Consider the following 18534-nt stretch of genomic DNA (forward strand, 5'->3'; position numbering starts at 1 on the left):
AGAAACAAGCACAAACCTACAGAAACATGCACCCCACCCGCTAGATCACGACGAGGGTAACAAGGAGTAAACTGAAATCAGTTTACATTGTGTTAATTATCATATATCATATGCACATACTCAACAAGCGGCATTGTTGACTACCCTGGAGTATGAGATAACACCCTCGCCAAAATACATGTATATAGTAATTGATATGGCAAGGTGTAACGTTAAACATACATTACCCCATTCGAGCCTTCCTTTGTTAACTTAACCGGGAAGACCGGTTTACCTAAGTATACGCTCTGGTTCATCAAAGTTATTTAAACTTCCTGGTGTGCTATATGTAATCGATACTAATCTATCAGTGAGTCAACCAGAGCATGCTTTGCATCTGTGCACCTAGTTCATTACATTTGCATGACGCTCTTCGCCTCTCTTTCAGATACAACCAAATTTACAACAATACTCCTAGATATTTGACGAGGTGGCTTTATTTTTAATGGATAGCTAAAATTCAATGAAATTCTTTATGCTCATAAACCACCTTGGTGGTACAAAAGGCATATATTGTAAGCTATATATACAAATACAAATTCAAATTCAAGATGGCAGTTAACAACATATTTTACATGTTTTACTGACAAGAGATGATAGATGTAGGATATATTTTTGAAAGATTTACTATGTCTCGAGATGTTTTTACGAATGCATATTTTTCGTTAGCTTTGTTTCATTGGAAGAGGAGGTTAGATGGGAGGAGGGTAAATATTGTTTCCTCAAAACATTTAATGCTTTGCAATGAGAAAATATAATGATATTCATCTGCGATGCTTTTAGAGATGCATAGTTGACACCGTTCTCTCGTCCCTTGGAATATTATACCAGCGGCCCGTCTCCAATAGGTAAACTATGATTACATGTTACGTATTTCCTAAGCTTCCGCAGCACTGCTGGGGAGTTAATCAACATTAATCAACATTACCGAAGCCTTGTTTCTGATACAACAAATGGCAAAAGAAACTACAAAACAAAGAAACTTAATTGATAGTAGCCACAGCAGCAACCTTACAACCCTGTTGTTGAACAGCACATAGCAGAAGTAAACCGGATCCTAATAATTGTCACCATCATTTATTGCAGATGGAATCTCTTGGAGATGTAGTTTCGTGTACTTAGTGTTACTTCATTCACACGGGGTAGATGAGAAAGGATGGTGAGTAAGAGAGCATTCATTCATCACACCAAAGGCTCGGGTTTGATTCCCAACACTGCATGACCCATTTTCTCATGTGCCCCGAGAGTGCTGTTGTTGCATTTGTGATAAAAGCACTTCACTGCCATGGATTTCTTTCCAATTGGGCATAAATGACATAATAAACTAATTCACTGCAAAATGAGTTATGGAAACAAATTTACAAGGCCAAAACCAAAGTAAAGGCCGGAAATACACGACTCATATCAGTCGTGGACACTTTTTCTCGCGTTTTCCACTGCAATGAAGCGTTTTATCAAGACCAGTTCTGACAACAGTATCTGAAAACACCATCCCAAACTCTGCAGTAATAAAGCACTAGCATAAGAAGAAGCTCTTAAACATCTTCATCTGTTGTCAAGTATACAAATTAGAAAGAAATCTCATGTATGTATCAAGTAGGCAAACTGTTGTCCTTTGACCTCTGTCTCCAAAACCTGTAAAAGACATTGAAGTGATGTGGAATGGACTTGATCGAGGGTGGTTATTGAAGACTGACTTCAAACCAGTCAGTCACTTACTTTATTCTCCTCTATTACAATGTATCCCCAGTCACTGCGCAGATGATCTTTAAATACCAGATCCATGCACCAGGGATAGAGCAAACGACGCATTTTGCCTCACAAGAATATTAAAACAAATTGATGTTTGCAGAAACTACATGGGCCCCTAAACAGGCCTATCGGATGATATACAATCCATTCTTTTACAATGACAGAAACACATTCACAAAGACAGACAACTTGTCCTTTATACTCGGAAATTAAATGTATACCCTAATTGCACAAACGAACAAACACAATCCAGGAAACAAAAGCTACAAGAACGGAAAACATTAAATGAAAGTATTGAAATATATAGATTTGCGTGATCATATCACTGAAAAACGCAATACTGTTGTCTATTTATGAACGCCTGACGATGTAGGGTTAGACTTGTCTTCAGTAACCCATGCTGACATAACAGGCTACTAACCGGATCAGATTGGTCAGACTGGCTGACTTGCACGTCATCTTATCCAGTAGTTGGTTGGTCATGATGCCACCGGGTGGTCTGGCAGTCCATACTCGATGTTAAACAATAAGCAAACAATAAAACGTCGTATGACAGTATAAAACCAATAATTACTATATTTGTGATATCATAAAGAGAAATCAAAATAAAACATAATAAAATATACCAGTGTGGAGTTAACACAAAACTTAAAACCATGCTATGTAACCTAGTTGTATTATTGGTAATCGATTCTTGTAGCTGATGTGGTCAACAAACCACCGTTGAATTGGTACAGGAACAACATTTTACGGTTTGAGGATGTTTTAATAGGTAACATGTGATCACTTAGGTGAATAAATATATTACAATTTGACGGTTTCATTTTACAATTTTGATAGACATTTTATGGTAGAGTACTTACGAGGTGGAAAAAAAGGGTTTTTAAATTTGTTGAAGATTTACAATAATAGTTTTGATATCGATATATCTGATATTATAGAAATTACGAGCAAGCTATCGCTTGGGGAAATTACATAAATGGCAATTTCTGAACTGTCTAGGTATTGTTTCCAGCGACCGATATCTGCTGGTAAATAATTATTAGAGGTTCCTAAACCGCTTTATTGGGTTTAGGAATAAATTTTGGGAATGCTAGCATGATGGACGCTCGTTCGTGACCAACTCGTGTTATTCGGGACAAGCCGAATAGCGACTCGTGCCCCTCTGGAAGGATTTCATATTGGCGCATGAACATCTGAACTACTTTAAAGAAGAACGTTACCCCTCTATTCCTGTTTGATTCTTATGGTACTTCATATCACCGATTGTATTGCTGATTTTGCTTTTGTTTTATTTATTTATTTTACAGAATTAAACCTCTTTGATACAACTAAAAGGAGAAAACTAAAAGGAGAACAAATGTCAAACATATATATTCGAACGTAATTATTACCAGCTGTTCACCTTATATCTGAAATGCATATTTCTTAATAAGGTTTAAAAGCACAATGCAATGAATACGCTGAAAAATGTATGAAGGACCTCCAAAACCTCAGACTAAAATATCCCCAGAGATAATAAATATAATCTTAAAGATTAAATTTGATTGGTTATATATAAATATAATATTATTGCTTTGCTTTGAAACTCGTAGCGATTTATAACTACTTTCCTAAAATGTTGTAAAGCGCACGTACAATCTCTAAGAAAGCCCGCAAGATCGTCAGAAATACACTCTTTTGGACCCATGAGGAGCCGTTATGCAGGAACAAACGCACGTTTGTGTATTTGAATCTATCACCGTCAGTCGTATTATCTATATTAATAACTTCACATTAGGCAGCAAAATTCTGTTACCTACGTTCTTTGTAACTTTCTAAAATGGCGATATATCTATTTCCTTGGATTATTTAAATAATAACATAATGCCATAAACTTGATTTAAATACTCGAGATTATTTTCATGCCCGCATTTTGTCGCGCTTCTACCTTGTTTGGTTTTGTCGTATTTTTCGCACATAAGCATCGAGATATGGGACGAGTCGTCTTTGAGGTTACGGAAAAGGGCTATTTTTTTATAGTGATGACGAATGATGTGAGTGAGTGAGTGAGTTTAGTTGTACGCGACGAATGATGTACATTATTAACCCCCAAAGGTCACACACAAACATTCTACTACTACTACTGGAGCACATCCATTCGACCCCAGCGACAAATCTACCAAACTTTACATGAAAACTAAGTGTCAACAAAAGCTTTAACAATACAGCACGAACACTCAGATCTATTTGTATGATTCAGAAACAATTCAAGAGCAACAAGATTCTGTAGGTAAAGCTCACAACATGATATATACTGAGGGAAACAAATAAGGGAACACCACTTCATCGCAGTGTTCCTCTATTTATTCTCAGATTCTCATCCACAGTGCGATACAAAGCTCGTGAAGATACCAGGAAAAGAATAAAGGAACACTTGCTCTTTCAAGTGTTCCTTTTTTTGGCCTCAGTAATCGCTAAAATAATACATACGAAATATACTATCCCAAAAAGAAACGCATAGGCCGAAATCTGTTGCGAAAATGTTGTATTTTCAAACATGTATAACTCGTCCACAAATAATAGACTTTAGTACATGAATGTTTACACCAGTTTAGAAGAAGGTAATGTCTATACAACCAAGTGGATACTTTTAGATAACGGATACGTTGAGCGCGATGGTAGCACGGTCCCGACGTCGGGTGTCCTGGCTCTCAGACCAATCTCTTTCAACCTGTTCCGTACGGTTTGACCGGATATCCCCAAGGTCCAGGATCCTGGCTGTTGTGCTCTCACCGGTGACATTACGATCACGCAAAATGTAGTACCCGGATGTACCGATCTTGTGCTGCAGTGGTGACTCGAGGTCTGCCTGTATGAGGGGACGGTCATTTTTGTTATACCTCTTTGGTTGTAAGGGCTGCAAAAGCAGTGATATCGTGCTCAGACTAACATTCAGACGCCTGGCAAACAGAAGATTGGTAATCTCCAGCGTGCATTCTTTCAATGGCGATGTTCCGTGTCGCAGAGTCAAGACGTGGCGTAGTGATTTTACCTTGAAACTCCTTCCAAAACGAATGCCAATGTCCGAAAGTAATCTGGATTTTTTGGCCAGACAGTGCATGCTCTTTGCTGCACAATTTTAACTGGAAGGTGATTTCTGTTGCGTTGTGGCGATGCCTTTTTAATCCTTGTAAGAAATCTCATCAAAATCAACATTTTCAGGTAAAGTCGATTATTTACTTATTGCGGTGTGTAAACTCATGTTACCAACACTTTTGCTACATATTTTGACGATTGTTTGAACACAATAGGTAATAAGTACATTTTAAAAATACAAATAGCCTATGCCTCTTTTGGGGATAGTATACTAATTAATGAAACTACCAATTTCATATCATTGTAATACATGTAGAAATCCACAGGGACAACTGGTCAGAATAGATACCCAGTGACATATTCGTGCAAACATGGTTGATAGCAACATTCTCCCATACTGGGACGTTGCATAAGTCACTGGATAGCCTTGTCCAGACAGAGCGTGCAGTAGAACATCCAACATACAAACGTTTCAGCTTCACAGGCCCAGTCTAATATGAATGAAAACAATAGAAAAGGGGTAAAGTAAAGTTCCCATGTCAAACGTCAAGAAGGTCGCTTTTTAGTTTTTTAGGAGGCCTCGATTAATTGCAGTAACACTAGAACATTGAAAGTACACAAAACAATGGCGGAACACATATACCACAAGTACTTGCTGCTAACAACAACCAGGACCATAACGGCTAGGGTTATGCATTCAAAGCTGAACTTTCACAAGCCTTACATTTGCAGAGATGATGTTAAAAAAGCAATACAAAATTGCTGGTGGGTGGATGTTTCACGTCAATATCCGGGTTCGCATTGGTCTTAAGCAACCTTTGCTTGTTGTAAGAGGTGACTAACAGGATCGGGTGGTCAGGTTTACTGACTTGGTTGACACGTCATCGTATCGCAACTGCAGTTGATCACCGGATTACCTGGTCTAGACTCTAGTATTTACAGACCGCCGCCATATGGCTGGAAATATTGCTGAGTTCGGCGTAAAACTAAACTCACTCACTCAGTTAATGGCGGTTGTGCACAAAACGGAAGACAGCAAATATGGAAAATAGCTGGCACGTTGGAAGACACGATACGACCTCGAACAGTTCAAAGTAAGAGGCGAAAGTGCCATTGTAGATCAGAGTGAAGTCCCGCCTCCCAACTTTGATTGATGAATATGCGCCTGAAGATGTCTTTAACTGTGATGAGACTGGTTTGTTTTTCCGGTGTTCAGTCGTATTTTACGGGACACGGAAGATCATTCTCAGGTCGAAAAGGGAAAAGTTCTCTAAACCGGCATGCCCCTCAGACCGGTATTTTTGCCGGTCCCAACGAATGCCGGTTTAGAGGGCTTCCACTGTACTCAGTCTGAAGAAAGAACTTACAATCGACTCTGCTTTAAGCAGAGATTTCTTAAGGATGTGGAAAGGGTTTTATCGTGAACATGTACCTCCGGTAGCAAACATTATAGCAAAGGGACTTTATGTGACGGCTATAATATTTCTTGATCCAAACGCCTTATTTCCGGACATATTTCACATTCACTGGATTGCATTTTGATTTTCGTAGATTTAGTTGGGTTGTGTACTTTGGTTTATTTGTATGAAGCCAACGTTTCTGGCAACCAGTAACCAAATTGGAAACAATAGTAGTTTTTGAAAAACATGTGTCAACGCAGTAGGCGAACCTGACCACCCGATCCTGTTTGTCGCCTTTTTCGATAAGCATGGGTTACAGGAGACCATTTCTAACCTATATCTTCACGGGTCAGGTTTGTAAGGATATAATGGTGGTAAATGTTTAAAGAAACGAGTATTCATCTGCTGCAATGTGATGGTGTCACGGTTTCGTCTTCAGAAAAAAAATCGATTTTAAAGAGCCATCGCCAAATCCCCTTGTCATCGGCCTCATCGTCCTTTTCATCATCGTCGGCATCGCTATCATCATCGGTTTCTGTTACTGGCTGTGGCGAAAAAATCGCAAGTCCAACCTCCAAGCTTCAGCGGAAGTAAACTCCATGAATGTTCCTTCATCGTATGTTGCTGCGTCAAACCCAACGTATGCGAATGTTGCAGCTCCTCCATCGTACACAGAGGCTACAGGCAAAGGACTGGACCAAAATGAACACAGCTACTAGCTACTACTCAGAAATATTCAGATCTGTAACACTGAATACGGTTACAAGAAAAGTAGACCATTCGTTTACTTCCTCAAACAGCCTTGCCATGTATACGTCAGTCATACAGAAATACCATTCCCCAGAAATCAAACAATATCATATATAGGAAGGCAAATTATTTCCTTTTTTGTTTTTTCAGTATTTTTCCTGTTTTCTGCTTTTCATCTCGCTACAAGGGAAGGGTGGCCTATATTTTCACTGAGCCTTTGCCTTAATACGATCTCTGTGTGTCCTGGTGCCAAGGTAATACTCAGTCCACGGCTCAGATCATTCAAGAGAATCTACGGTCTAGTTACAGAACAATGAGTCTCTCAAGACGCTTCCTTCCCCCAGTGAATCAGTATGAGATTACACTGCTCAAATATTTGTATCCAAATTATATTTGTTTACAGATAAGATCAAACACATACTTCCATACCTATTCACATAACCTCAATACTATACTTTATGGCAGTTCCCAACAATCCCGAAATCTTGGCATCTGCTTATATAAAATAGACAAAACTGATCATTAATCAGTTTATACATCTTAGTATTCGCCACCGACACACCCTCCTTATCCAGTGTACAGTGTACACGTTATGGTATCTAAAGTTTAATTTCATTTTCAATTGAATGTATTACTTGAGCAGTAATTATATTCATTACCTATGTGGGAAAACAATAACCAACTCGTGACAAGGAATGACAGATCCCTATCTTTCCCGAGTTATATTAATTATGTAATTCTCGAACCTTGTCTTTCCCGAGTTATATATATATATATATATTACGGAATTCTCTAGCCTTGCCGAGGGAATTACATCATTAATATAACGAGGGAAAGATAATTTGACATTCCCTGTCACTCGCTAATTATTGTCTAATTATCTTACGACTTGTATACCGATCTAGTCCCTTCGCGTTCACATACACGGACAAACAATGGGATATTGTTCCATACCCTGTGTCTGAAATACATAATGAAACATTGTCTTAAAAATTGTTGTAAACAGGTGACCTATATTCAAGACACGTATAAAAATAAAACTGAATTTGTAACATGCAGGATATAAGCACTGTCTGCTGCTTTTCATAATACAAGATACTCAGCAGAGATTGATGTGATTGTTCCGTGTAATATTTAAGTGCTAATTCTTTGGAAAAAACATGGAAACTGACAACGAGATACAAACTTCTGTTCTTTGTCTCTCACTGTGTGTGTGTGTGTATGTGTGCGTGTGCGTGTGCGCTCGTGCTTTGTGTTTTTGGTTATTTATTTCTTTAGAAATAGAACGTGACATGGGGCAAGCAGAGCAAATTCAGCCCTAATATCTTGGAGAAAGATCGTACATTAGCCAATTTAATTATCCCAATTTACGGGTTTTCTATGTTTTAAATTGCACCATGGTGTCCGAGGACGTACATCTAAGTAGTTACAGGATAAACAAGAAGCCCTGGATGGCGATCCTACAACTTCAACTTTCAACATATGTGACACTTACCTAATGTTTAAAAACAATATCCATACCGAATTCTATCTATCATGTTTAAATGTTAAAAAGTACCGAGTAAGCTTAAGCACGATTCCGATGCTTATCTCATGAACTTTTAATTGAGAAAGGTAGATATGTAAATACGAATAGAGAAAATAGAACTTGTCAGTTATGTAATTCAAATGCAATTGGAGATGAGTATCATTTTCTTCTTGTATGCCCTAACTACAGTAATCTTCGAAGAAAATATATAAGAGAAACACATTATGTCCATCCCAACAGGCTTAAGTTTTCACTACTGATAAACAGTTCAAATACTACAGAAATCGAAAACCTGTCTATGTATATTTTCAACGCATTTGTACATAGAAAGCGTATTGTTCCTTGAACCCGTATAAAGCAATGTATATAGTGTAGTATAGGCCTCACCTCATGTCCAAGGAGGAAAATCCCAGTACGTAAGCATTCATGTTAACAACATGTGAGTGAGTGAGTGAGTGAGTGAGTGAGTGAGTTTTTAGTTTTACGCAGCTTTTAGCAATATTCCAGCAATATCGCGGCGGGGGACACCAGAAATGGGCTTCACACATTGTACCCATGTGGGGAATCGAAGCCAGGTCTTCGGCGTGACGAGCGAACGCTAACAACATGTAATGTAAATAGACATCACTGCTGCCGTCGACAGATGTACTCCTCTGTACTGGTTTAAAGCATACATAATTGCAGTATTCCTGCTATATTGCAGGCAGTCTATAAATAATCAAGTCTGGACCAGACAATCCAGTGATCGCACATGTAGTCCATTTAAAATGGGTAGTCGCAAAGAAAACTCTTTTATTATTATATAATCAGCTTTACTTACACAGCTAAAAACGAATATGTACACAATTAAATGCACAAGGTTTCGAACCGATGCCAGTGATCATAATCTGTGAAATGTAAAACAGATATACGGGAAGTAATAATGTATGGGAACTAGTCCTGCACATGTTCCATAGAATTACTATAGTTTGTCAAATTGTAAATAAAACTGTGTCTTAATTTAAATGTTTTCTGTTGTTCTATATCTAATGATCCTGCTTGAGTCTCTGGATAAGTCCTTAACTTTGAGTTTGCAGTATTGTATAGAAATTCGATTAGTTAAACCCAAAAGCACGGATAGGGCAACTAAGAAGTTTTATGAGAACGAGATGGGATTCGAACCCACACGCATCAAGTACTGGCACTCTCAAGGGACGCAGCCCTGCATACCTTGTTTGTGTAGCAAACACATTCATCATTGTTAAGCTAATACTTCCATACACAAATCAGTCTAATTCATCTCGTAAATTTCAAATTATGTTTTATGCTCGTAATTATAAAACAATAAATTGTTCCCATGCATCGTTGTTTGAAGACTAACGCTTAGTCTCTGAATATGTACTCACAAAATATTTCATGTGTTCCCTTATTCGTTTCTATAAGTATATATAAGTAACAAATACATGCACACCCCTTTAAATTGAAAAGGAGCCCAAGTGAGATCAACCTGAGGGAATCTTGACTTCATTTAGTGCTTTAGCATTGCAGAGAGGGCTAGGCAGTAAGGGACAACTATGATGTTTAGGTACTGTGAGATAAACTACATTGTTTGGTGTCTTTTCCAATACCAGCACAGAATGTAGGTCCTACAAGTAGGACAATGTATAGTATATCAATGTGCCATGACGAGATAATTACGTCATTCTAGAAAAATACATACAATGATCTACCATTCCTCGATATTTACTGTCAATAAGTGTAAAGAGAACAGTATGCAGCATGGCATAAAAAGTCTACTGAGTCACTCCAACCATCTTGTTTACGACAAATGCGTACCCCGTTTAGCGCCTAACAAGATAATAATGTGGCATTTACGTGTAATTCATAACAAATGTGGTAATGGTCAGTGTTGACCACCTTGCGTATATAATGAGTGAGTGAGTGAATGAGTTTAGATTAACGCCGCTTTTAGCAATATTCCAGCAATATCACGGCGGGGGTCACCAGAAATGGGCTTAACACATTGTACCCACGTGGGGAATCGAACCCGGGTCTTCGGCGTGACGAGCGAACGCTTTAACCACTAGGCTACCCCACCGCCCCGCCCCGCGTATATAATGGGTTAGTGGGTAAACGGAAAACACCTTGGTATATGTCTCTCGAACACCTTGACAATATTGATAACAACATGCAGTTTGACATATATAACATAATTAAACTGATATTCATGTACATGGATGTCAGTACCTGAAGCTATCATGGGGAGTTGGGCTCCTTTCGTCGCGGAATGTCCAATGGGCGCATAAAGGATAAATATTGTACATCATGGTTTCCAAAAGATTAAAGGGAGATGAAGCTAGGAAAATTGGCAGTCCCAGTAAGATTGATTCGTGTTGTTCTAATCGCCTCTCTAAAATTGCATGACGTAAACCTATGTAAAAGTAAAGTGTTATCCTGATTGCCCAGACACAATTTATCACCTTCACACATGGCACGAATTTCAACTTCTAGCTCCAAAACAGAAATTGGCATTAGACTGTAACATGTTCTTCCAAACATGCAACAAGGTCTCAATCACCCGATACAGATGTTTGCGATACAGAACAGGGTCTGAGATTTAGATGCTATCCGAGTACTTTTGTAGAAGCCAGAACACTGGATCCGGGAGAGATGATCATCACAAGAGGCCGTGAATGTCGCCATACTGACGAAAACACATATGCAAGACGAACCTTGTAATTTATTCTAGTATATGAAATGTGCAAGACACTGTTCCATAGAGCTGAAACTGAGACAGAAAGGAATTCATCAGGAAATGAGGGTATGAAAAGTCCATATACTGAAATGGATACGCTTGCGTGATCTTATGACCAAAACTCACAGTCATTTTCACACTGTAGTAGAGCACTGACTATAACACCTGTGCACAACAACAAAAATTGCATAAAATTAAGGTTACTTAAAAAATTATAAATAAAATGTTCGTAATTTGTGACTTGGGGGTGATGATGAATTTACGTGTGTGTGTGTGTGTGTGTGGGGTTGTCACCCATTTTGTTCTGGGGAGGTAGGGGGTCATCATTTTTGTACGCTTGTACTAGAGAGGTCAGCAATTTGTACATATATGTATTTTAAAAAAAATATGCTTAAAAATTAGGAGTGGGGGTGGGGGTGTCGTTAGTTTAGATTTTGGATTTTGTGCACCTTGAGCACAATGATGTTACTCACTGTTTGCATGCTTTTGGACACCTGAAGTTTCACCTATCGCTTATGTTGTGTTCGTCAGGCATGTATTACACGAACATCACAAACGAGTTTGCATGAAAACCTACCACTATTACTGGGCACATCCACTCAACCACAACCTCATTTCTACCTACAGTCACATGCGTTGTCGAGCTAGAATTGAAACTGGTTTAACAATACCTCGTGAACAACATTCAGATCCACAAGTATGATTTCTGTAAACAGGAAAAATAGCCACAATGTAGTTGCCATAAATCTCCAAACATGTTCAAAACTAATTACATACACATAACTAGATACTAGGACTCAAATTATGTACATTGCTATGACACAATGGACAGCTAAACCAGGTAAACCAGACAATCAAAAGGGGAATGAAGCTGTGTCAGATTCAAAGGTCACATGAAATAATTATTTGGTAATCGTAACTAGAACTAAATACATAACAACGTTTACTAAAGAACCATATACCTAAAATCCAATTGTAAATCTTTTGCAAAACAAAAAATGATGGTGTTATATAAAACGTTGGCTAATACCTCTATCATGTACAGAAATTGATTAATTCCAGGATGGAGAGCTGCAAAGTCAAACTGCGTACTCTCATTAAATACAATCATTATTTCATTTGCCTGTATGATGGGCTGAAGGCCTCTTTACAGAATAAACACTGTCTGTCTACCTGTCTGTCTGTATAGCGATAAACGCAGAAACGTAACAATCTATCAAACTACCAATTTCATCTCATTATAATACATAATGAAAATACCCAGGGACAACACGGTCAGAATATATACCTTGTGTCACATACGTTGGTCTTAACATCCGTTCACCCCGGGGGTGTTGCATGCAATGTAAGTCACAGAATAATCTGATCCAAACAGATCCTGAGGTTTAACATTTAACAAACAACCGTTTCAGCTTTAAGGCCTTGTCGAATGTGGCGTAAAACTATGAAATGTCAAATCTGATTGAAAATGGAAACAATACATTATGATAAAGATCAATGCTATACGCCATAGTTGGTATCGCATACAAAGTTTTATCTTCCTGGTCCTGATGGGAAATCCAGTAATTATGGAACCCTAGAAGGGACATTGTCGCGTTGTCGCCTACTTTAAGGTTTTTCTACACCTCTTAGATGGGGCAGCTATGAGGCGACACATTTTCACCTTGAAAATTGTCGCTATGTCGCATTGTCGCCTTTTGGATGAATAAAAAAATATTAATCAAAGCACGACAATGCGACATAGCGACAAAAGGCAAAAATTTCGCATTGTCGCACTTTGGTTAAGTTTGTCACTTTGGCTTGTTTTTGTGAGGGCTGTGTACAACAGTGTCCCTTCTAGGATTCCATACGTGACAGCAGACTATGGGGATGAATGCATGCCAGAACGACGAATCTTGATAAGCTTTGTAGGTTTAGAAGAGGCGTTGATAAATCTGAATGTATACACCACATGTACCATCATAATGGCTAGGATCAGGAATTCAAAGTTGAAGTTTCCTTGCCTTGTAACATAATTATGTTATATTTGGGATTACACTTTCTTACTAAAGTACAGATTCTAGTACTTTTGGGGGGTTGAGTCCCATCCGGGATTCGAACCCACACCCTCAGAGTCTGGCACCTAATTAGGTGGGAGCCGTGCCAAGTAACACTTATCAGAGGGGTACACAAAGTCCGCAGTCTAGACTAGAAGACAAGAAAACCAAAGCTTGAGCTTATTTGACCTACAGTCACATGCAATGAAAGCAGACAATAATGCTATTTTTCACTTGGAAGTGAACTCTTCGATACGGTATCAGTATCGCAGAGGACACAAGAATCGTACATATGATATATAAAGCAACAGAAGTTATCAGACATCTTCTCTAATTACATGGTCAAGAGAACCTGTCGGCTGAAAAACAGTGTTTTCATACACCTGCATATGTAACTCCTCATAGGCCGTGTCTTTTCTTTCTCTTGCGCTGTGGTCCATGCTCTCGTACATATTTGTGTTGTGTCCGTCATCTGTGAAACACCAAAACTCAGGATTTGTGAGCAAGAAATGTAAATCTAAACGTAGAAATATAAGCATTACAACATCGTTGTTCATCACTCTGAGGAACCGTTTATTTTCTCTGGGAGATTGTAATGTCCTAGAAATCATTTACATAGGTTCATTACGTACCCCACTGAGGTTTGAGCATGTTCATAATGTCAACAAATGAACTACGTATCATGTGAGACTACCACTGGAATATGAAATGACTCTATGACAATTGAAATGAAGGTGACATGTTGGAATACCAATATTTACGAGGTGTAAGCATGGCTACTTACCTGACTGGCGTGGAGCTGCACTACTGCAAAAAAGAAGAAATATTTATTGAAATATATGGATATTCATTATATATATATATATATAAAATCATTTTGGGCTGTAGTGTTTCATCACAGCACAAACACAGGAGCTACTACTACTTAATGTCTGTTTATAACGTTATAATTAATGTAAATGCGCATGACGTCACGATGGCTGTTGCATGAGGTCACTGATCAATTATCAATCATTTTAGGTACACAATGGTGGGTATTGACTACCACAAACAAAGATATCAAATAGAATTACTCACTCTGTCGATTCAGGTGGCTCTGTCTTATCTGAAAATGCATTTAAAGGTTCCATAAAAAGACATAACAACAAGGTTTTAAAATCTCGTCTGCGTATATTTTCGGCACTGCATAGGTAGACATACAGTGCATGGTAGATGTATGAATTGTTTCGAGGTTTAGTCCGCTTATTTGACCATTGATGACGTCTTGGACCCACCCTTCATTGTGTTGCGTCTTTTCCACCATAAGATGTACACTGCAGCTGCTACAAGAAGGGGAACCAGGCATATTGTCATCCCAACGCCAACACCAGCACTGAACGTTGGCCCTGAAAGTTCCACGGAAAAGGACATTGCATGTTATACTGTTATGTTCCTTTCTATTCGTCATCATCAATCAATAAGATTTTTACGCAAGTCATTGTTACAAGGTGTATGAAATGATCTACCAACTCTTACGAAAACGACAAATAATATGATTGTAACTCGGTGGTTATCAATATAATGAGAAAGTTATGCACGTCCATGTCAAAACATGGCATACCGTGTTTAATGAGTTATTAAAGGTACGCAATCAACATTACTGGTGTACTCTGTTATTGTGAAATTACATGTAATGTGATTGTGCATGTATTAATGGTCATGGTCATATACTGGGTGGGCGTGTAAACTGTGTCCTACGCTATGGACAACACATGTTTATCCGTCTCACGAGATTGTGATGGTGGACACAAACGAATGGTGGTACAAAAGGCAACTCCATATACACTGATGGTACAATACGTAATCAGACACTGCAGACAGATGTGCGCTAATCTTCGTTTACGTCAGTTTTGCGGAGCGTTAGGAAACCTGTCGGACACGAAAGTACCTGTGAGTGTTTAATTAATGTCATTCCACAATTGCGTTTCCAATAGCTAGAACGCATCGTAATCCTTATTGCACTTAGACAATTTCTCACTTTCACACATTGCACGAATTTCACCATGTACTTCTTGGCTAAAAATTGGCAACATATAACAGTGAAATCATTCTCAATCACCTGATATATCTTCTTTTTCAATACAGTGAACAAACAGGGTCTGAGATTTAGATGCTATCCGAGTACTTTTGTAGAAGCCAGAACACTGGATCCGGGAGAGATGATCATCACAAGAGACGGTGAATGTCGCCATACTGACGGCGACAACCGCACCATCGCTAGCACGTGATGTTGATGTCACATCCTCTGTAAGTGTCTGATTTCCTCTCGTCCAGATGATGGTGGACAGCGGTCTTGTTGGATTGGTCTCACACACAAGCGTGACGTCTTCATTCTCCGTCATAGCCATGGGGAGGTTCGTTGAGTTGATAATACTTATGTCCACCAGAGGTACTGTAAATGTGTAAAGACAAGATACTTTCATATGATAAATCAAATGATACGTTTTAAATAAATATATATGGTTTGTATAATTGCTAAGAATGATTAAATAAAGTAAATTAAAGACATAAGGAACATGTCCCAACTACATGAGTCATCTCTTCTTAAAATAGAATCCTTGGACAGCGCATTTCAAAGAGAAACATATTCCGACAAATATACATATATACAATCACAATATATGTACACCAATCATAAATATAGCTGTAAGGACTTTCCAGTATCTTAGCTTCACGAACTCTTGGTAAATAAAACACTCATGTTGCCACCTTGCACGTCGGATCCCATGGTATACATGCGGGGTAAACGGTACGAGTTTGCGGTTGAGGCTATCACCAGGAATGGAATGGTCACAGAAATACACCAAAAGTTACTGTATATTGTGACCCGTGGCGACGTTAGCACACGTGAGATGATACAGAGCACGTATTAGAACATCACCTCTATTTACAGTTTGTTTCATATGACACATGCCACATTCGTGAATTTTCTCTGTTTATAGTCGACCCGTGAAGGTCAGGGTTAGAATTGGCCTTCAGTAACCCATGCTTGTCGTAAGAGGCGACCAAAGGGATCGGGTGGTCAGGCTCGCTGGCTTGGATGACACATGTCATCGGTTCCCAATTGTGCAGATCAATGCGCATGCTGTTGATCACTGGATTGTCTGGTCCTGACTCGATTATTTACAAACCGCCGCCATATAGCTGGAATATTGCTGAGTGCGGCGTAAAACTAATTTCACTCACTTACTCACTGTTTATAGTCAATGTAAGTAAAACACATTTTGAAAATAATCACCTAGTTAGTTACGAGGGGCTAAAATAATATTAATAATAATTAATAAACTTTTAAAAACTAAGATGGAAAATGACTATTCTGGGTTTACGACAGAATTGACGGCAGAAAACTGACGAAAATCAAATGTCTTTATTTTACCATCAACGTGAAGCAGAATCGTGTTCGTTCTCAGGATGGTTTCTTCGTAGGATCCAACACAATAAATTCTCTTCATATGGAACTCTCTTGTGACTTCCATTGTAAGACGACCTACAGTAACAGTAAGTCCTCCGTCTTCACGAGTTGATGAAGAGGCGCCAGTTGTTATAATGTCGTCGTCCTTCATCCACGTTATGTTGGATGGTGGTTTGGTCGGGTTTGTTTCACACACCAACAACATCGTGTCACCCTTCAGTCAGATTTAGGACATGAGTTGTGGAAGTCACCAAGTTGATCGTCTTCAGTGGCACTTTGGAAGAACATAAAATGCTTACATTACTTTACTTCACCTTGTATGGGAGTTTACGTTCGTCACAATGGTCAGTGAATTTGCCTACCTAAACTTTAAAGAGTCACTGATCTATCTGCAATGACAGAGGACTTTGAGAAAATAGTAATTTCAAATGTGCATACCACACGGTGCGTGTCAAGTAAGTTCTACAACCTAAGCAATCAGACAATTATCACAGTGGATGTCCGTCGGGAATGTCCCAGTCGGTTCCAGTGTGATTTTCATAAACTCTCGGACTAAATTTTAAAGAACCACCTCAGTTACGTGTACTATCTCAGCTGACTAGTGAGACTTTACACCAATGTGAAAAAATAGGTTACATGATCAGGTGAGGAACTATCACGAGTTCTATCAATCAGCTGCAGATTGATGTCTTAATTTGTACCTAAGTCGATATTAACGTATACATTCATTGAAAAAGGTTATTGCTTGAAATAGAAAATATTCATAGAACCTTTGTCAGTTGTCATTTACGATATTAGCATTCTATTTTATTCATGCGTTGCAGCAATGAACATTCCATTTCATTTACGTAATCGTTGGGAAGTTCTTTGATGCCAGGAAGACAAGTTGAACACTAAGTCGTTGCTTTCACAAGCTCTTAAATTTCAGTTTTATTTCAATTAAAACCAAATCTTTTTCCTGTATTTGTCAGATAACGAGTTTGAAAGTGTTTAAAACGTAATTATAGATTAACTATACTAGGATTTCCGTTTTCTTCTAATTCTTACAATTTAGTCACTTGGAGATGAAGTTAATCCTCATAATGCATGGAATTGTTAATATAATCTCATATCCATAATAAACTAGTTGGATATATTTTCCAGCGAATTGAAATATCAAGAGTTCACAAAGAACACTGTATTTCATCTTTGTTAATCACAGTGTGGATACGTCCTTATACCAGAAATTGCCCTTATATGGCGAGGCATAGACCGTGAACAGTCGAAATTTCTTGGATATCATGCGGATATGCACAAAAAAACGATAAGAAAAGTATAATACTGTTAGGATAACATCAAATCAAACAGATCACAAAGATCGAGACATATCGAATTGTCGGAGATCAGTGATCCTTTTAAAACCAATAAAATTACAGAGTTTGCAAAATCAGTTTCTCTCCATAAACTCAAACACGGGTCTTCAGCGTGTCGAGCAAACCCTTTACCCACTTGGCTACAACACTGCCTGTGTTATTTATGCAGCAAATGAGCTTTTATGCTACGTTTTACGTTCAAGTTATTTACATTGTTACAAAAGCCGCTGTATATTTGACTCTATCCTGCAAATAATGGAAATGTATAGCTTGGACGACCTATCAATCAGGTGAAGGTAAATGGTTGCCCAGCAACTGCAGTAAGGGAGGACCCTGTCAGGTTTACTCGTCCTGTTGGAGAAGGTGTGAGATATGATTAACATCGTCGATATAATGAAAACTACATGTAGCTAT

General features: G+C 38.5%; 1 protein-coding gene and 1 long non-coding RNA gene across 2 annotated transcripts; one reads left to right on the forward strand and one right to left on the reverse strand.

Moving 5' to 3' along the window:
• Positions 1-7796: 7796 nt before the first annotated feature.
• LOC124276660 lies at positions 7797-10510 on the forward strand. Its single transcript, XR_006898605.1, has 3 exons — positions 7797-8998; positions 9515-9517; positions 10477-10510. It is a non-coding gene; the product is annotated as an uncharacterized LOC124276660 (long non-coding RNA).
• Positions 9323-16976, reverse strand: LOC124276659. The gene is made up of 6 exons (XM_046712306.1): positions 16733-16976; positions 15416-15748; positions 14592-14702; positions 14395-14422; positions 14102-14124; positions 9323-13789 (listed from the first exon to the last, which is right to left on the reverse strand). Exons 1-6 carry the CDS (start codon positions 16971-16973, stop codon positions 13635-13637), a joined length of 891 nt encoding a protein of 296 aa, XP_046568262.1. The 5' UTR covers positions 16974-16976; the 3' UTR covers positions 9323-13634.
• Between the last annotated feature and the right edge of the window lie 1558 nt (positions 16977-18534).

This window comes from Haliotis rubra, unplaced genomic scaffold (genome assembly GCF_003918875.1).
Source record: "Haliotis rubra isolate DU_JTF1 unplaced genomic scaffold, ASM391887v1 Scf2104, whole genome shotgun sequence".
NCBI lineage: Eukaryota > Metazoa > Mollusca > Gastropoda > Lepetellida > Haliotidae > Haliotis > Haliotis rubra.